The sequence below is a fragment of the Lemur catta genome, chromosome 3 (assembly GCF_020740605.2).
Source record: "Lemur catta isolate mLemCat1 chromosome 3, mLemCat1.pri, whole genome shotgun sequence".
NCBI lineage: Eukaryota > Metazoa > Chordata > Mammalia > Primates > Lemuridae > Lemur > Lemur catta.
Genome location: NC_059130.1, coordinates 19,250,750 through 19,271,936, shown reverse-complemented (window position 1 = coordinate 19,271,936; position 21,187 = coordinate 19,250,750). Strand labels below are relative to the sequence as shown.

At 47.2% G+C, this 21,187-nt stretch overlaps 1 protein-coding gene across 1 annotated transcript in view; it reads right to left on the bottom strand.

Moving 5' to 3' along the window:
• Window positions 1-3,951: 3,951 nt before the first annotated feature.
• VANGL1 (VANGL planar cell polarity protein 1) overlaps window positions 3,952-21,187 on the bottom strand; it is a 41,561-nt gene continuing 24,325 nt past the window's right edge. Inside the window, exons 5-8 of the mRNA XM_045546895.1 lie at window positions 10,208-10,341; window positions 8,721-8,853; window positions 7,622-7,856; window positions 3,952-4,235 (exon numbers count right to left, since the gene is read on the bottom strand). Of these exons, the coding sequence (XP_045402851.1) occupies window positions 3,975-4,235; window positions 7,622-7,856; window positions 8,721-8,853; window positions 10,208-10,341 (763 nt within the window). The 3' untranslated portion in view covers window positions 3,952-3,974. The remainder of the gene's footprint in view (window positions 4,236-7,621; window positions 7,857-8,720; window positions 8,854-10,207; window positions 10,342-21,187) is intronic.

Here is a 21,187-nt window from a genome sequence, read left to right as displayed (position 1 = left end):
CAAGGTTACACAGTAAGTAGTAAATTCACAGTAGTGATTTATTTTTGTAAGAAATCCATAAAACACAAACACTACCCAGAAATACTTACATCACTTTATAATCTCAGGGTCTCTACTGCAGGATTATTTCAATAAATATGCTAACATTTCTGTGCTTTTAGTAACCAATCGTTTTTTTAATAAAGGCCAATTTTTAAGTTATATTAAGAAATATATAGTAAGGCTTCCAGGGTAGTTAAGTTTGAGCAGTTAATTCTCACAGAGCTTGACCTTTGTCTGTTTCTTGCTGTTTTCGTCCCTGGGTTTTAAAGCCAGGAGTCTAATGGACGTGCCTGCAGGACAGCAGGCTCTCAGAAGACACTGCTGTGCTAAAGCCATTTACTGGGGGGCGGGGAGAGCAAGTGCAAGTGAGGAAAAGGAATAAAGTAGGGGAGGTAGAAGTCACTGGCTTTAGAGTAATGTCCTAAAGACAGGAGCTATTAGGAAATCTCCCAGGCATTAGGACATAATAGAAACACATACACCCTGCTACACTCAGCCATATACATAGGCCCATGTATCTGCTGAGATACATACCCATGTGCTACAGATAACATGGATGTTAAGATGTTTCACAGAGAAATGCTCACATATATGGAATCAAATACCCACAAATAGGCACCCCCATTTAGGAAGGCTTACATAGCAGGGCCCAGATTGAAGAATCAAGGACTCAAATTTGTCTGTTTCATTGAGTGGCTGGAACCCTCAGCCATGCGTAATCCATTTCTGTCAGTTCAATACACCAGTGGCATCCCACAGGGCTCAGCTATTGTGTAAATACATACACTGGGAAGTGAAGATGGAACAGCATGAGAGCTCACCCCTACGGTAAAGATCAGGGCGGGTGAGCACCTATCCAGCCAGCCACCCCATTAAAAACGGAGCCCCAAATCCAGACAATGAACCACAATAGGATAAATACAGGAGGGCTACCTCTCACCCGTTGCTGTGAAGAATCTGTCCTCTACGCAGATTTCAAAATGGACGGACAAAGAGGGGAAAAGGGAGGTAATGGTTGGGCAAAAAATTGTCGGGCAAGCATTTTCTCTAGGGCTTACTTTATCCACCTTAGCAAAAGTATTATGAATTTTGACCTAACATTTTGATAATGCAAAGGAAGGATGAACTACATTGCCTTAAAATCCCTTCCAACTCTAAGAATGCAGACTTTTTAAACATTCAGTTCATGAACTATTAAAAGTTGTCATATCTTCAAAAGTCCACAATTAAGAACAGGTTTTAAACAATCAGGGAAAAAGAGCAATCTCAGATATATACTCCTCATTAAGTTCTTCTCTTTAACATTCAATGTTTGAATTTTAATAACTTAGGTTGAAAATTACAGAAAATCTATAAACATCTAAGGCAAATGAAATCCTGTCTCCTATAATATGAATTTATATTCTACTAGCCTTAGGGCACAGTTTATCCCCTTTTAAAAAGAATAGCCTACTGGTTCCAAGAACTGAAATGAAAATGCATTGTGTTCAACTGTTTAATGCAGCTTTCTGAAACCTTAAGTATTTTTAATGTCATTTACATTGTTCCCACTGCACCAGTAACTCAAGCTATTAAGAGGTTGAAAGTGCAAAGGCTTTACAAAGATCCTGCATTTTATTTTGTTATTCTTTCAAAAAGGACGCAATACAAAGTCAATGTAAAAAAATCAATACTCAATTTAAAACAGAGACAATAATTTCAGAAGGTCTGACATTCTTCTATACTAAGACTGGGGGGTGGGGGAGAGAAAATAAATTCCTTAATTTAAGCCTTTCTTCACCCTGCTGGGAATGCACATGCCAAAGCAAATGAATCTAACCATGGCCCCTTCTGGACAGGTAATTTAAGATATGGTTGGAAGCACAGTATTTTAGAATGCTGATGAATTTTATTAACTATATGCACATATATTGATGGCACTTCCAACTGCACCGTGTCGATGCTGCAGCAGCCTCTAACACAGCCGAAGTCTCACACACAGTCACCACCCCTTACCCCACCTCCCCAAATATTTCCTGAGAAAGACATTCATAAGGAATTTTCAGTTTGAAGGGACCTAAAGGCAAAAACTGAGAAGAACAAAAGCACCATGGTTACACGGTATGTGTTTTTCATAAACGAAACCATGTAGTTAAATAGTACATCTTGGCTCCACGCCACACCCCTGGGTTTCCCCTTCCTTTTCCAGCATATCTTTTTGAGCTGAAGGCTGTTGATTCAAGAATGGTGTTTAATTTTTCAGGTACAGGTGTATTACAAATATCCAAAGCCAATTCTGATTTAAAAATGACAACCGAAATACTGTACCACATGTGGAATACTTAAAACAGTAAGGGTACACACAAGGAGCATTTTGACAGTGCGATCCTTTACTAACACAAGGTAACCGATTACCCTAAATACTGGGAAAAGCAGGAGTAAATACTTCTAAAAGTTTTGTTGCTGATGCAGGAAGGCAAACGGAGGCATAGACAGCCCCCTGCAAGGTGTCTAGATGTGGCTCCTTAAGGGGCTCCCCTACAGCAGGGCCCCCCCCAGGATGGCTCTTCTGCCCACAACACTGGCAGCGCCTGCTCCCCAGGACCAGGGGAAAGCCCACTGAAACCAGCTGCATTTAAGAAACAGGTCACAGATGAATCATTCTGGACAAGATTGGCTCTCTACTCTCCCTTTCACAAACTCGCAGAGTGTCCATTTTCCTTATCCCCACCCTACTAATAAGTCAGAGTAATTTACACATCAGGAGCTAAACAAGCCCCTTTCCTGGTAGTAAATGGCAGAGGTGATGAGCTGCACAGTGACAGTGGTCAGAAAACACAGGGATTGGACAGCAGTAGTTGCCGGTGTGGTTGGCATTATTTGGTCTCCCTTGGCAGGGCAGCTTGGTAGGAGCTTTGTGGGAACATACCTCCCCAGGAAATTGCACAGCTCCAACCTGCACCCACCGGCCCCAGGGTCACAGTGTTGGTCCTCTCCTGGTTGGTGTGGCGCAGCACGGAGGAGGACTGGGCAGGGTGGGGCTCCTACTGCAGCCTGAGAGGGCATCGGGCAGGCTTGCTCTCCCCGTGTTCCGCCGGGTGGACACTCCACACGTCACTGTGGGACTGACCTGCAGCAGTGCAAAGAGCCTGAGGGCACATGGGGACAGCCAGGTCCCCGTGGGCTCGGAAAGGCTGAGCTCCCCTGGCCAGGGCTGCTAGCCAGGTGAAGGTGGGAGGGGCTAGAGACTGGGTGGGCAGTCACAGGGCTAGGAAGGGGCTCCCTGCTTCAAGACAGTAGAGGGGCAGGATCAGAAATGGGGCAGGTGGGTTTTCTCTTTGGGAGAAATAAAAAATCAAATCACTTAACAGCTGTAAACTGACAGTGCACGTTTTTTGTTGTGATCTTTCTCTGAAGAACCTAAGGCAACAAAGAACAAAGATGAAGGCAGGCATTTCCTGAACTGCCCACGACATTCGAGGGTGATGTGGTACTGGACATTTACATACACAAATACAAATGTGGACGTGCAGCGACTGGTTTCCTGAAAGAGAATAAAGATGTGTCCCCTAGAAATCTACAAGTGGGTCGACCAGAAGCGATGGGGGACGTGGTCCTGCACGAAAGGCGGGAACTGATTGTTGTAAGGCGAGGCTCCCAAGAATGCACCAGCTCCGCTTTGGTTTACAGCTGTGACAGAAACTCCAGGGAACGGCTTCTTGAGAAGTCCCAGTTACAAAAGTCAGATGTCATCAGTCACTTTTTTTCAGGGTGGACATCCCCTGCTTCCTTCCAAATAAAGTGCAGATGGTCAAGGGATACTGGTCTATCATCTGCCAGTTTCAGTCAGCAATGAAGAATAAAAAAAGGACACCCCTCTGGTATACATATATATATATATATCTATATATATATTCTTCTTTTTTTAATATAAACCCACAAATATAGAACTTTTAAACGGACGTCTCAGACTGCAAGCGAAGGACAAATTTGTGAGATTTGGGGTCTATGAACTCCTCAGAGAGTAAGATGAATGGAATTTTCTTCACATTGACCACAAGGCTGAAGTCCAAGCATTTAAGGACGAAAACAATCCCATCCCGTAATCCATTAGTCACAGCCTCGTCACTAACAAGCCTCCACTGCATAGAGAGCCAGCGATCCTTGTCATACTGCAGGGTGGGGCCCGCGCTGAGGTAACGTTCTAGGAAGGCCTGAAAGCAGAGGAGAAAGGATATTAGGGAAGAAACACCCCATTCCCAGGGAAGTCCTGCCAGGCGGCTACCCATTCTTATACCTACAAAAAATGTTTTCCAAATAGACCGAGACCTTAGAGCAGAGCCCAGATTATCACAGTGAATTCCCACCGGACCTTCACAATTGCATCACCATTGGGGAGGGAAGACTTCTTGGACGTCCTCCTTCTCCTTTGCAGGGTGGCGGTAACCACGGAGGTGAGGGAATGTGGGCCGGCTGCCATCAGCGTTTGCCTGGAAGCCATCACTGATGCCTCACCCCCTCCATGGGTACAGGCCCCACTAAACATGTCCCTCTACCTCCTCCTCCTCCTGAACTGAAAGTTCCTCAGGGCCCGGGCAAGTACCAGGCCCGAAGAAACACTTAGTGAATATGAGCTGAATAGACACAGGAATATTCTTGCAGGAACAAAAACTGTACAACTCTACCACTTCCTGGTTGTGACTTTGCACAGGTTATTCAGCCTCTCTGTAAGTGGAGACAGTAACACTACCTGACTCACAGGGCTGCTGTAAGGATGGAAGGGTTACCCTCAGAACGCACCCGCAGCAATGCCTGGCTGTGAGTGAGTGAGTGGTGATTATTTTATGTTGAACCGAGTGCACACATGGCTATGCACCTTCCCTCCCCCGACTGTGCTACACCATTGCATATGCTGCTCCTCTTGCTAAACGCTGTCACTCAGCACATTCCTCCTTGCCCTTCAAATCTTCTGAAACCACTTCCCCCGAAGCGCTCAGACAGATTACCACGCCCTCCTCCAAGCCACTATGATCGTCAACTCTCGTGTGACGTTTTCCCTCGGGAACAATGATTGCTGGCTTGCTTGTCCACTCCTCATGCTAGACTTCACTCTCCTGAAGGGCAGGAGCCATGTTTTTTTAAATTTGAATTTCCAATGTGCCTGGCACATACGATGAGTTCAACAGCATGTGAATTCAATCAAATATTAATACATACACTGACTTAGATGTGAGAAAAGGAAAGAGTGAGCCAGTAACACTGATGGAAACATACCGGGATATGTCCATCTGGTCCCAGACAGAGTCAAGGACAGTTTCTAAGTGGTCTCCCCTTCCACCCACACCTCACTGCTGTGGCCAGGTATATCATGTCTGATCTGCGTGGCATCTACTGCAAGGCAGAAAATAGAGCCTTGCCTACTTCCACACTTCTAATATAAAAACAGCACTTACGAATCATAAAAAAAAGAAATAACTCAATGATTAGAGAAATGAAACTAATAATTTACAGAAGAATAAATATTAATGGAAAGTTAACATGAAAAAATCTTCTGTCATATAAATAACTAAAGAAATATAAATTAAAATAATTTAAAAACATTTTCCTCCTCTTAGATGGACAAAGATTAAAAAGAATGATATGCAAAGATGCCAATTATATGGAGAGATAAAAATTCCCAGATATCTGAGGCAAACTGTATAAAATGGTAACACCTCCTAGAAGGACAATTTGGCAGATCTATAACTTTGATGCAGCTGTTCCTCTACTGGAAATTTATCCTTCAGAAATACTTGCACAAATACTTATGTAAAGAAGTATTCCCTGCAATACTGTTTAGACTAGGGGTTAGCAAACTTTTCTATAAATGTAAATATATTCAGTTTTTTTAAGCCATATTATGTCCCAGCTACTCAACTCTGCTGGTGCAGAGTGAAAGCAGTCATAGGTCATATGTAAATAAAAGGGAGTGGCTGTGCTCCAGTAAAATTTGATTATCAAAACAGCCAGCCCTCACTTTGACTAATGAAACCTTTAATCCAAATGTGCATCCACAGGCAATCAGTTTGGTACAGTAAAATGCAGCCATTAACGGAATGAGTTGGGTCTGTATTTACTGACATGAAAAGACAGCCAAGGGATAGCTTTAGATTGAAAACTTCACCTTCTACATTATACTTTGTTTTAATGTTTGGATTTTTATACAAATAACAGCTATTATTTTTAATTCCGAAAAGTATAAAATTTTTAAATGAAATAGAAAGCAACCGGGAAACTTAAAAGCCTTGAAAAAAGGAAAACAATTTTCATTCTACATGGCGTGTGCCATCCCTTTGCTAACGCACACGTATTTTCCTCATTTGCAACCACAGTGTTCATACCTTTCTGCACTCTGCTTTTCGTACCTTAACATTCTAACAAAGATTTTTCCATGACTCAAAAGGTGATATACCATAATTTATAAGCCACTGTTACAGTTTCAATTTATTTCCAGTTTGGAGTTATTACAGCTTATTTTACAAAAACCATCTTTGTGTATATTCCTGTATATATCTGATTGTGCTGAATACTTTTCCTAGGAGGGAGATTAGTGAATCAAAGAATACAGAAGACCTTATGGTTTCTTACTGAGTATTTCTGTATTGCTTTCCTAAGGGTTGTTAGTGATTGACCACGTAATCAGTAGGACATATATATGGTGCAATGTATGAACACAGTCCTTATTATAAACAATAGCTACCAAATGTTACATGCATGCTACATGCCAAATTCATTTATTTTCTACTATATGATTTATTTGCCATGTTGCCATATTTAATGTATTAATAATTTTTACACAACAACTCTATCAGGTAGATATTACTATGATCCCCATTTTGAAATAAGTGTAGAGTGACCTGTGCATAGTCACAAACCAGTTAAGTGGTGGAACCAGGATTTAAACCCACCTCTCTTTAGAGAAGTCACATGCTACCCCCTTACTCCAGTCTGCCTACTTGGCTGCTCCCCTCTATTAGGTATACAGCTATTTCTTGTAATATCCCTAAAAGTGTGCTAATATAATCCAAAAGACCATTCAGTAAAACAAATTTCACAATATCCAAAATACCTAATGGCATTATTTCTACTGCTAATAATAATAATAGCTATTTAGTCAGTCCTTATCATATGACAGGTACTGTTTTAAGTACTCCCAAAACAACCAGGAGGTAGTTATTAGTATTATCACCAATTTACAGGTTAGGAAACCGAGGCACAGAGCCATTAAGCTACTTACCCAAGACTACACAGCTCACTGGTGGAGAAGCCAGGTTAGAATGAGTCAACTCGGCTCCAGAGTCCACAGAGCACCCCAGTCGCTACTCTATACTGTCTCTCAGTGAAATTCTCTCCTCCGCTAGAATCTAGAGGCCTTTGAAAGGCACATTTAAAAAGCAAATGTAATATTATAAAATAAGTGGGAACCACTAATTCCTATTACTCGGTGTTTCAGAGAAGCAGCCTGTGATTTTATCGTGTCGAGTAACACCCTAATACGTGACTGGCCAAGCTCAGTGACAAGCCAGGCTGACGCCGGCAGAGCCAGCCCAGGGCAGCGCACCTTTGGGGTCATGCTGTTGGAGATGCAGAAGGCCAGGTGCTGCAGGATGCTCTCCATGCTGTGGTAGTGCTGCTGCCGCGTGGTGCGCAGGTACTTCTGGAGGGCCCTGGCCATGGAGGGGAAAATGGCCTGGGCGGCCTCCCTGGGGTCCATCACCTCCCCGGGGGCTTTCTGCTGCTCCTCGGCCTGCAGACGCTGGATGTGGATGAAGGCCTCTTCCACTGCGACCACCAGCCTGGAAGGCGATGTAACAGTCATCAGGACAGGGCCTGCCGCTTGAGAACAGAGTCACGCAGAACCTGGAGAGACACCTGCCCACCCTGCCGTGGCCCAATCATTCTGCTCACATCCCCGGCTGTCCCCCAGAGGGTTGAGAGGGGAGGGAGAAAGGGAGGCAATGCAAAAATAATATGCAAAATGGGGGCCACAGGGGTGAGGAGGAAGGAGCCCCAGGACTGCGAGATGAACTCTGTTCCCAATCCTGCCACTGATAAGCTTGGGAAACTCACTGCAATCCTTTTTTCATCTCTACAATGAAGGGTTAGATGAAAAGAATTCAAAGGCCTCTCAAACTCTGGCTAAAAAAGGCTCTGCGCAGAGAGGTGCCTGGTGGTGCAGAAGCAGCCTTATAAAGAGCCAGAACCGCGTCCCCTTGATCCAGCCACCCACACCGACCAGCAGTCCCCGGGAAAAGGAAGGAAGAGGCACAGCACACGCGATGGAAATCAGTGCTGTCCCCTTCAGTCAACACGACCAGACTGTGAAAACCAGCGAGGCTCTGGGGAGGTAGGGCAGGCTCACTCGGAGAGTGGACCAGCAGCGTCAGCATCGCCCGGGAATTTCTTAGAAATGCCAATTCTTGGGCCCAACCCAGGACCTACTGAACTTTTGCAGGAACCTCTGCAGGGCCTGGAACCTGCAATCTGTGTTTGAACGAGCCCTCCCAGTGATGCCATCCGTGCTCACGTTTGAGAAACACTGGAGCAAAGTACACTAAAGGCTCAAGCAGGTCATGTTTATAAACAGAAACCTCACTCTAGCAGTAAGAAAAGAAAGAAGTCTGCAACACGAGGGCGTTGGCGGCAGGAGGGTGGTATACCTTGCTTTCCGCTTCTTTACTCGCCGCTCGTGCTCCGCCTCTTCGTAGTACAGCTCATTGTGGCTTGAGTCTCTGCGGCGGGCGGCGGCAGCGATCATCGCCCGGGACTGCCCAGTGGCGTTGTTACTGGGGCCTTTGGGGAAAGGACGGACGAGGAAGAATAGTTTTAATACTAAGGGGCTGGAAAATTGAGCAGAAAACTAGTAGCACAGTCTGTCAGTGCTGTCACCCGCCCCAGGGAAGCACACACCAATCCTGAAGGTAACTTCCCAGGAGGCAAACAATGGCCCCACTCCGCGCTCACTACGTACAACTCAAGGCATGAAAGCAGGGAAGTCTCCCTAAACCCTGATCTGATCACTGGAAATAGAAAAAGAACTCAGAAGGGGATGAAGAAGGTCCGACAATTAAAACGTTGGCCAAAAACAATACACAGAGTGTGCCGGAGATGTCACTTACCATCTGTTACATCAAGTTTCAGTTTGGCCATAAGGGCAGCTGGGGCATCACATTTCAGCAACAAGACAATGAGAAAGAATGAGAGGGACAAGGAGAACATGGACAGACGGGGAACAAAGAAAGTCAAGGGACACAAGACACTGATTACACACTGGCAAACAAGCCAGGATGGAATGCCATGGCAGCCACAACATACAGAAAATACCAACGCTTGAGGACACACGTAATGGCCCATTTATTAATACAGGCTTACAACTCCTGCCTTGTTCTATGACCACTGACCACCTTCACTCTTCAGAAAGATTTTAGGCTTTCTTGTGGATAACCTACTTGCCTGGTGACTTGGTTTCACGACTGGGAATCGCTGCTTGCTAAGTTTTCAGATCACAGGTAACATTGCCACTAAAAATTGATACTATATATAAATCACTTGATTTGTTGACAACATGATCCTCTCCCAGGCTTTGCAAACTCTTGCCTTCACCCAAGGTACCCAGGAAGAAATGACACCGTGTCCTGTTTCTTGCACTAAACCATCTGATACCCTGAAACCCAGCTCAGGCTTCCCCAGCCCGGCCTCCAGCCTCCTGACACCCACTCAACTCCAGCTCCTGGCCAGGATTGAGAAACGCCTGTAAGTGTCTCACCAGATGCCTGAACTACTGAGATTTCTAGTCTTGTAGATTTAGGTAGCTTGCTGAGTCTTTGGGTAATTTATCCAAATTTTCAAAAGCAGCTTTCAATACAAGGTGTTCCCAGCAGGAGGTGGGAGACACACCACTATTATTTTCAATCATAAAATCCCAAAATGAATGAGCTTCCCACATATGTAGACTGTAAGTCAATATTCTTCTAAAAATGTCTACCTGCATTAAAAAAGAAAAGGAAAAGAAATTGTTCTGAAATGAGAAAGCACCATAAAGGTAAGCACAGAGGGGAAGTAGAACCAAACGTACCAAGAAGTTGAAACTAAGCAGTCGCCCGTGTGCCCACCACACACACCACAGACACGGGTTCCAGGCACATACCGTCTACATTGTAGACTTTCAGCCCGGCCATGTGCTTGGCTGCTCGGAATTTGGAGGCTGTTAGGAGGTTCGGGTTATAGATGGTGAAATCTTTGTAGTAATTTTCCAGAACCACCAATGCTGCTCGCTGAATACTGAGAAAAAAGAGAAAATTAATGCAAAACTTTTTGACTGAGTAAGTAGTTTCTAAGTGAAAATGTTTTGGAGTCATGTAAAGTAACAAAACAGCAAAGATAATCTCACACAGAAGTCTGGGTTCCACCACACCTTTTGTCTCCAGGATGACAATTTAAAGATAAAACTGAGACCCGTGGCCAAGTGGCTTCTATGCCTTCTTCTGGGCTATGTCATCAGCCACATCCCACCTGGCCAATAGTTGAAAGAGGTAGAAGTTACAACTCATAACTTGCATCTAGGTTTAGCTATACAGAGCATTTTCTATTTTTCCTCAGTTTACAAAAGAAGAAACTGAGGATCCCAAAATGGGCAAGAGACTCACTGATGGTTGCAGAGCTAATGAGTGAAAGAATAAAGAGCAGATTCAGGTTTCTTAGGTCCCAGTTCAGCGTTTTGTCCCTGTGCCTCACTGTCCCTGGGTGTAAGAAATCCCGGGGTTTAGGTTTCATACAGACCAGAACAACTGCATCCGTACAGGGCATGCATCCATCCAGCCACTTAAAAGAAGGCCTCAGCTGAGACCATTTGACCTTTCTTGGTCTGCGAGGCCCCCAGGCCTTGGAGTGCTGTCTCTGGCCCTTAGCAGAGGGGCATGAAGGAGGCCATCCCTGTCCCTGTGCCCTAGGTCTCCAACCTACCACCTGCATGGACCACAGAGAGCAGCCGGGGAGCAGAGAGGAGGCAATCTCAGCAAGCAGGAGGGAGGACGTGGGGGATGCCCATGCTCAGCAATGAGTTTGGGTGGCAAAAGAACACGCTCTTGGTCTCAGATGAAAAGAATCTGTGAAAGAGATGGGCAGAGCAGCTTGCAAGGATACAGCAAGGGTTTTACACACCTCATTTATTTGACCCTCACAAACATTCGAGGTAAGAAAACTGGGGCTCAAACATCTACGACCTGCACAACAGCACGCCTTGAATAAACAGAAGAGCTGGCACTCCCCTGAGACTCACAAATCCCCAGCTTGGCCTCTCCCTGTCACGTGTGGCCTCCGTGTAACAGTGCACATCTTGACATCTCCAGTTCTCTTAAGTTGTTCACCAACTACCAGTGTGCTAAATACCACAAATATATTTTATCTTGCCCTTTAGATCTTCCTTCCTAGTTCTCTGCTAAGGAGATGGGCTTACAAGGATTAGTTACAATAGCCAGAGTGCCAGGAGGGGGCTGCCTTTGATGCCTGGATGACCACGCTGCGTTCCAATACTGTCAGAGAGGCTCAGGGATCTGCACTTCACACCGAGACAATGCAGCCCCTTACCTATCGGCTGGAAATTTTGTCAATCCACCTCCTTAGGTGCCCCTGGGGTTCTGCTTTAAGAGTTTAACAGAGTGTAATCTGGAAGTAAGTTGGCTAAGCTCCCTAAGAGCAAAATCCTGGGAAAGCTTTCTTAGCTATATCGCCAACAGTGCCCAGCTCGGTGATCTGCATTCGGTTGGTATTTAATGTCATCCTGGATACGTGCAATCGTGTGAGGCTAGGGAACACCGTCAAGGGAAAGTTGATGAAACCAAACTTGCACAATGGAAATGTAATATTCCTAAGAGCAAATCCACATTTTGAAAGTCATAGTCATTCAATTACTCAGTCACTCACTTGTCATTCTCATATTTAAGTATAATACCTGTGTCTGCCAAGCACTGGGACTAGACAGACGGAGCTTCTCCTTAGCCAGATGCATGAACATAAACCGTATGACAATGAGTGTGCTCTCGCTCTGTAATACATGGGGGCCGAGCAAGCACAGAGAAGATTTCCTAACTGCCCGGGATAGGGGAGGGTGCAAGAGTAGCTTTCCTGAGTAGGTGGCCCTTGAGTTGGGGTTCGTGTGTCATTACAGATCTTCATACAGAAGTCCACTCTTCCGGCTCTGACAGCCTTGCATGGTGATCTCCAGCTCAGTGTGGCCCTAACCTCCTCCCTGCTCCTGTCCCTGGCATTCTCTACCAAGGGGCACATGATCCTTCATCTCCTACTCCATCCAGGGATCTACCACCTCCTCTCCCTAATAAGGCACACACACAAACGCTCCCTTGCGCACCTACACCACCTGCCCCCGTATGTTGCTTTTCCAGAGTCTCTGGGCTTTAGTGAGACAGGGAGTCCCCCTGCACAGAAATAAGTCTCAGTTTATACAGACAGCCACACTGGGGTCCCAAACCATGTCATCCCACCTTCCTGTACCGACACAGAAACATCTCTAGCCTCCTGGGTTCCCATAGAAAGTTATTCCCCTGATCAAAATCTAAAACTTAAAAGGCACTTTTCCCATATTATTTTCAGGCTTGTCTTCAAAGCAAAACTCCCCTGTGGTTGTTGGGTTTTGCTTTTCTGTTCAGCCAGGCCACAAAGAGGAGCCCAGGGAATCTCACTAACTCAGTCAGGGCCTGGGAGGGACGGCTGGGCCAGAGCTTTATGGCTGTGTTTCTCAGCCCTCTGTCCCGTGACCACAGACAGTGCGCTGCCTAGAGAAGTAGCTTCTGTCCATGGCCAGCTCCAGCACGGCTCTGCCAGGCCACCTTCCAGCACGGGGCCTCCACAGATGCTCCCCACACGGACGGGTCCGCAGCCCACCTGAACACCACTCAGGAAGAGCCCTGGTGTCCCCTGTGATGTGCCTGGGGTGGGGTGGGCACCATGGGATGGACCCCACGTATCACAGGCGTGGCTCTCACCATCCTCAAAGGATCAAGAACCTTTGCTCAGAAAAACCAAACAGGGGGAAAACGCCGGCATCCTTCTCTTCCCCCAGGACCGCCGTCTCAACAGGGCAGCAAGTGACTCAGAACCAGCCGCGGCCCGGCCGGCCTCCCAGGCTGACAAACCTACGCCGGAGCCGAAGGGCTCTCAGGACAAAGTTTACAAATGTCTAAGAGTTGTGCAGACCCGCACCGACAGAAAACGGTCTGCCTGATGCTCGGCGTATCTAGCAACATTGGGGAATGAGAATTTCCACATAACTGAAAATAACACATAACTGAAAATAACACATAACTGAAGTGCCCAACTTAGAATGGTTCTGATCTTTTGGAATAAAATCCCATATGTCTTTCTTCTTCTTTGTGAAGAGAGCGAGCTAAGCAATACATGATTTCAGCTTTGTTAATGACTCAGGACGATGACAATGCGTCAGTCACTGAGCTGCGCCAAGTACATAACACAGGGACGACGCCGGGACCGATCAGGAGATAGAGGCCATCTGTCCCATGCTGCGGCAAGCCTGAATACTCAGGCTGTTTTGTTTACATTTCTTCTACATTCCCCCTTGTGACAGGCTATCAGTCACTCCCAACTGCTGTGCCAGGGCACTGGCCTAAGTCACAGCCCCACAAGGCCAGGACACAGGGAGCACAGGTTCCCCGGGCCAGTCCAGGGCTCAGCATTCTTCCTGCCTCTACTCCTCTGCATCCTCCAAGCATGGAACCATACATGGGTAAAGCAGGACTGACTCCTTTCAGGAAGCCTTTTCCAACTGTTCGGTCCCCATGATCTGTCCCCAAGCACACAGCATCAATGGCCATCACATGTGACTTGTGATGTTTGAGGGAGCCAAGACTGGCCAAGCCTAGTCTTGCCCCTTCAAAGCTTGTCTACGTAAATCCCCCATGCATGAGGGGCTTTCTCCGTGGGATATAATATTTGTTCGCTTAAATTATTCACTCAGGAAACCCCAGCATTCTCCCAGGTCTCGGATCAGTCCTGAGTATTTATTTCATAAAACCATGAACAAAAGCAAACCCTTCAACTAATCCCAATGTCCAGATTAGATAATCTCTGGGAAAGGAGGGAGGCAAGAAAAATGGAGTTGGTGAGAAACTTGCCAGCTCTCTTATCACCATGACATTGGGTGAGAAAGGGCGGTAACCCGACTAACAGCTCTCACGCAGGAACCCTGTATTACAGTAGGTATGGCTTGAGGTATAAACTGTGGGCTTGGTCCCACCAAAACCCTGTGGCACAGAGTTCTCCCGAGATAGAGAACTCTGAGCTCAATTAATGCCACTTGCCAAGGCAGCCTCCTACGTCTCTACCCAGGGAAATGCCCTTTCACAGACCACGTGGATCTGCGGAAAACAGCACACGGAGATGCCTATTGTGAGAAAAAAAATCACTGGAGAGCTATGTGAAAACACAAATACAGGAATACCAGATATGCAAACGAAAAGACAACATGGCTAATGGAATATTCGGAACAGAAGAAGCTGATGTTGTCACCAGTGGGAAAGCAACCTCCTCAGCTGTGCCTGGTCTAGGCTGGCTCAAATCTGAACTCCTGGTCAGGGCGGTGCAGCAATGGCTGAGGGGATGTGACAGCCACATTTTAGCTCAAAACTCACTGCTGACCATGCTGCCTTACTGGCCTGCTTTCTTTGCAGGACAAAGAGGGTGGAATGTGAAATGCCATGGTCTTTGGTGTCTAATCAACCACAAAAGCACTTGCAGTGTTGTTGACAACTGTTAAATGACTGCTATGGCAACAGAGAAGAGGGGCTCAACCTTGTGGTACGTTTCTTAAACAGACCCGGAGAGAAGCACCTTGTTAGTTCAAATATTATTTCATAAAAATCTGAAAGACAAGTTCTGATAATAAACCAACTTAATGTCCTATGCACCCTCCACCACACTCTGGGCCTCAGTCTACACGCAAAGACCTTGGGATGAAGCATGCATTGCGTAGAGGGTGCAGGCTCCAGCCCCAGACAACATGCTTTTTGACTCTTTCACCTTGAACAAACTATTTACTTCCCCAAACCTCAGACTCTTCATCTGAAGGATGGGAGTAACAACACAGAAAACCTGCTATAACATGGTCAGTGGCTCCAAAGTGTTCAGTGGCATAAAATGTATTACTGAAAGGCTACTGAAATGACTGGGGCAGGCCTGGCGTAGGCAGCTTGTCAGGAATTCCAGTTACAGCCTGTGAGATCCAAATATATTGGCGGCTGGCTGATGTGGACATCACCTCGCAGCAGTTAAATCTCATAAGCTTAAACATCAGTGGGGACAATTCTGAATTCTATGACCTGGGCTTACACTCCAAGTGCTGTTGACAACCACCCAAACAATAGGTACCCTCGAGTGATTCAGAGACTGTGACAGAGCTTGTGCATGGGGCAGGGAGAGGTGTTCCAGTTGAAGATCCACAGCGGAGGCAAAGCTGAGGTTTGGAGTAAGTCTTAAAAGATGAATGATGGTCACACCATGCGGACAACAGGCTGTAAAGAAAATTCCAGGCAGAGGAAGCAGTGTGAGCAGAAACAGGCTGGTATTAATCCTCCCAAACATCTACAGCAGGAGCAATGGGGTCAGTGTTCAGTCACAGGACAGCTTTGAGAAACCTGCTGTAGTGAACAGTGTTTCCCAAAATTTGCCTCTACCTGGAACCTCAGAGTGTGACCTTATTTGGAAAGAGGATCTTTGCAGATGTCATCATCATTAGTTTAGGTAAGGTCTCACTGGCGTCCTTACAAGAAAAGAAGACACACAGGGACACATACAGAGAAGAAGGCCACGCGATGCTGGGGGCAGAGACTGAGTGATGCAGCTGCAAGCCAGAGAACACCCGGGTGTCAGGAACCACCAGAAGCTAGGGAGAAGCGGGGGGGACTCTTCCCTAGAGCCTTCAGAGGGAGCACACCCTGCCAAGACCTGGGTTTTGGACTTCTGAGAAACTGAGAGAGAAAACTGTCTTAAAGCCGCCCAGTTTGTGGTACTTTGTTACGGCAAACTTAGGGAAGGAAGGATAGAGGCAGATGAAGGGCAAGGCTGGGCTGACGCCATCACTAACTGAGGCTCTGCATGAATGCAAGGTGAGGGGGTGAGGGGAGAGGGTGGGCAGGAGAGAGGGTCAGTGGCAGGGACCACCAAGGGAAGCCAGTACTAAAGGCTGCCTGGATACTAAGGCCACCCATCACCTACTCTTTAAGGTAAGGCTGCATTTCAGGGCCCAAACCTAGGTCTTTGTGAAGACCCCCAACCAAGGCGAGACAGGTGATGCTGTCAGTTTTATCCACCTGCTACTTCCCAGAAGCGTCAACAAAAGCTAAATCTACCTGGATGTGTGGGCTCCACTGCTCCCTGCATGTGGAGATAAATGACTTCGGTCTGACAGTCAGGACAATATTTGTGTGAGTCCCAGAGAAGCAAATATAATTAGCTCCTGAATGCCACTGCCGCCTTCGCTGACATCCAGGCACATGAGTGTTTATATCTCCTGACCCTTCTGCCTTTTAATTAAAATGTGTGTCCAACAGCTGCATTGGGGAAGTCAGCTTACACAAGTCCCACACAGATAGCAGCTAATGATCACCCTGGAACTTGAGAAGGACAAGGAGGGGCAGAAACTGGATTAGCTCAGGTGCATTAACAGGTCCAGGTTAAACTGCACACGAGCTGAGAGAAAGCCTGGGTTTTGTGGGGCTTTGTCAGGATAAAGCAGGAGAGCCAGAGGTTGCTGCCTGAGACCTTGACCACCTATTCCGAGAGGGAAAACAGACCAGAGGCTCTGTCCAGCTGGGGAGGCCCAGCTACCCCAACTCAGCCATGCCCCAGGCCTGCTGGCTCCTCAGGTACGTGAAAGCTTCAGCAACCAAGTTCTTTGAATCAATATGTGCAAGCTGGAAAGTGTCCCTGGCCTCTGCTTTGACTATCCAGCTATGGACAAGCCCTCGGAGTATCCCCACTGAAAAATGCACAAGCAGATTGAAATCCTGGAATATGTAATCCCAGAGCTCCAAGGAGGCAGAATTGACACGACTTGGTACTCAGGGAATGGCCTGCAAGTACAGACTAGGGACACCCAGGACACTTCTCCATGCCTTTTCCTGTGCCCACTTTAAATTTCCGATAATAAAGTATAATACTGGAAAATTTCCTCTCTAATACTACAAAGAAAACCACACCCAGAGCGTGCCCAGAGGAGACCACTCTCCTGGGAGAAGTTTGTGAGAACCAGAAGTAGCTAACAGCTCATGCAATGACCTGGTTCTTCTGGTCTCAGGAACTAAACAACACAGAGCTGTCACGCGTACTCCTGGGCGTAACGCCACGATCTAGCAGGCAGTTCCGACTGCAGAGACAACACTGTCGGACAACCTCCTTCTGAGCAGCTGAGCCGGTTGTGGCTGGACCCCTCTGGCTGCCTTCCCCACAGCACAGAGGTGCCGGCAGACCGCCCCCACCGGGCACCCACGAGACAGCTTCCCCTCGGCCACAGGTCTGGCTCTGCCACAGTCAGCTGGGGGGCTTGTGGCTCTGCTTGTCGGCCATGGCACAGACCCTGTCACACTGTCCCCTCCCTGCATGGTCCAACCTGAGCTGCACCTCCCCTGCCTGGGATGGGAACTCAGCTTTCCCAGCACCTTAAATTATGGTGCTGAATCACCCCAAGATAAACAGCAGAGACGCGGGGATCAAAGACAACTGCCTGTTAAGAGTGTTGTAAGAAGTACATTTAGATACACACTAAGAACATCTCCAGACCCACCCAGATGCTCACCTTCCTCAACACCTGTGGCCTGGCCTTGAGTACACTACAGGTGCACACAAGGAAAAGTCTGGAGCCTGGGGCTACTGGCCTGTCCAGCTGGATCTCCACTCACAGAGACCGGGCGGGGCCCAGAGCAGAGCTGTGCTGTGGCTTTACAGGAGAGCGAAAGGAGCCTCCGTCCACTGGCCTTCCGGAGTGTCACCGCCCCACCATGCGCTGTACCAAATCACACCCATCGATCTGTGTGAGTGTGCAGAAGGCCGGGCCGGGCCTGCAGCATGAGTCCTTCAGGAAACAAACAGCACAGCATGCAGGGAGCTCGACCGGCTCCCAGAGGCCCCTCAGGTCGGCCACCTAAGCCAGCTTCACCTTCACCCGCCCCTTCCCCTTGGGCAGCCACGCTGTGAGGGCGCAAGGCTTGTGGGCAAACCATCCAGCTGTGGCTGCTGCCAGGAGGCAGCTGAATAAACACAGGGCTTCAGTGTGCAGCACCTTACACTCTCATTAAAGCCACTTTTAACAGGCACCACAGGACCTAACCACAAACGGCAGCTCCATTCCCGCCTTCGAAATTCCCCCACAGCAAAGCAGAGTCTCAGCAAAAGCCTCACACTCTACTTTTCAGCTCTTACTCGTTTTCGTCCTTTGCTTTTTTAGGTAGTAGGGGTGAGGGCTGGCAAAATATCTTTATTGAAAAGTAATTACACAAGTAAAAAAAAAAGACACATTTCTAAAAATGAGATTGTACATGAAACCATGATCGTAATAATATGAGCCAACACCTCTGATGATCATTTTAAAAGAATCTCCAATGTCACAGCCAATGGCTCTGGGCCCTCCTGAGACTGTTGGTTGGTGCCAGTCTTGAACATGGGATGGAGGCAAAGATTTCAAAAGGAGCTCGATATATTATAGATATAGCCTGGAGTAACTTTAACCTCCCTAGGAGACTCTTCCATCTTCAATTCAAACTAGAACACCAAAGTGCAGCCCAGAGAAGCAAGGCCCCATTCAAGCTGGGAGGATACACACACATGCTAGAAAGGACAAGATGAGCTCTATTTAATCAGGGGAGAGTGGACCCCATGGTTTTCTGGAGCTTTGGGGTCAAAAATCACCAGTGTACATAATATTTCTGTCTTAGCCCAGGCTGTCATAGCAAAATACCACAGAGTGGGTGGGTTAAACAACAGAAATTTATTTTCTCACAGTTCTGAAGGATAAAAGTTCAGGATCAAGGTCCTAGCCAATTCGGTTCCTGCTGAGGGCTCCCTTCCTGGCTTACGAACAGCCGCCTTCTTCCTATGGCCTCACGGGGCCTTTCCCAAGCATGTGTGTGCAGACAGGCGAGGTCCCTGAAGTCTCTTCCTCTAAGGACACCAGTCCTATGGGATCAGAGCCCTACTTTATGACCTCATTTAACCTCAATCACTTCCTTAGAGGCCCCATCACCAAATATATCCACACTGCGACTTGGAGCTTCAACGTATGAATTTGGGGGAAACCCAAACATTCAGTCCATAACAGTTTTTTTCAACACAATAATGGGACAATCACAAACTTCCACTGTTTGAAAAGCAATCCAAGAATCATTTCTTCAAAAGCACGGGCAGTTGGTTCTGTGATCAGTTCCCAGACCAAACAATTAAAATCTGCTGGCGGAATCAGGCACGAGGGAACTTGAGCGATATGAATATCCTACAGAACGGGCCACTGTGAGTAGAAAGTGCCCCAGGGTGCTGAGTGCTGCATCTGTCCTCGTGGTTTCTGGCCCGCTCCCTGCTGATGACTACCAGCCACCATTTTCACTGACGGTCATGCATCTCTTTAAAGCAGCTCTTCGCCCAGGCTCCAAATAAGCTACTTCTGGACTTTTTAACATACAGAAATCAGTAAGTAAATCTGTTAGAGCCACACACAAAGTGAGAATAAGCAGACTCTGAGGGCAAGAGCCCGTCCTGGCCGTGCCAGTCTGCTGCGCTGTGCTGAGCTTCCGCGTGTTCTCTGCCTCGTGAGTCCTCGCTCCTTCCACCGGGGCTGGGGCTTGCTTCCATCGGGGGGATGCAGCAGAGGTCACACTGCGCCTGCTCCAGGCCCCGGGCCTCAAAAGGCCTGGCAGCTTCTGCTTTTGTGCTCTTTTGCCCCCTGAGCTGCCATTTAAGAAGTCTAGCTCGGTTGACGGAGTGAATAACTAATGGAGCTAAGGAACAGACCTCAGAGTCCAAGTCATCTCTGACAATCCCCTGCACTCTGTCTGTTCCAGCTCTGAAGCTGCGCTTGAAATGCTCGCATGCAGCCTGGCACGTGGCAAGCACTCAAACACTGCTTGTCAGCTTGTTCACGTGCTCTTAAAGCAGTGAGGTGAACATGAACCCTCCACTCACAGGCAGCGAATAATGGTAAAATGGTTAAGATCACTCTGGAACCAGAGAACCTGGGCTCCAATCCTGGCTCCCACAATTATAAACCATGTGAGGCCTTAGACAACTTACTTGACTCTCCTGTGCCTCAGTTTCCTCATTTGAAAAGGAGAATATCAGTACCCATCTCACAGGATTGTCGTGAAGATTAAGTGAGTTGCATGTTAACAGCTTAGAAGGCACATAGTAAGGACTATGTAACTGTTAACGGTTTTCTTTGTTGTTCTACATCTCGGATCTAATCAACTATACCAGCACCTATCTGCCAATATTCACAGAATTTCCCTTTGAAGATTTCAAAACTGAGAAACTATTAATCAGGATAGTTAAGTGTCATTTTTAGTCTCTTCTATTCTTCTGAGTTCCTCCCCAAATACAGTCAGATCAAAAATTGCCGCTCTCTGGTGAAATTCTGGAAAAGTTAGCAACTCGCTGTGAGAAAGAGGCCAAGAAAAATGACCAGTGAGGTTCGCAAGGAGAGTCACAAACCGACTGCGCCGAGACCCCAGGGTGCTGCGGAGAGGACAGTGGGCGAGGGGTGTGATACAGAGGAAGGCGCTAGCTCCTTGTGACCTTGAGCAGGTCCCCTATGACCTGTGGCTCAGGGCCCTCAACTGTTTGAGGGGGATACCGGCACCTGACATGCTAAGACCCCTGACAGGGCAGCAGGGAGGGAGGGCAAATGAGCCCAAACCTAGGAAAGGCCCTTTGTAACTCCTAAGGCACTGGGCAAAGGTTTCAACGTATTTGTGGTATCTCACTTTCAATAACAATAACTTTTTACATTTCTGAAAGTTTTGAAATAAGCCCCAAACCCCATTCCTGCCAACAAGCAGTGCCACAGCAAGTGCCTTTTATGGGGGCTAACGAGAAGCCTATTTTCTTTAAGAAA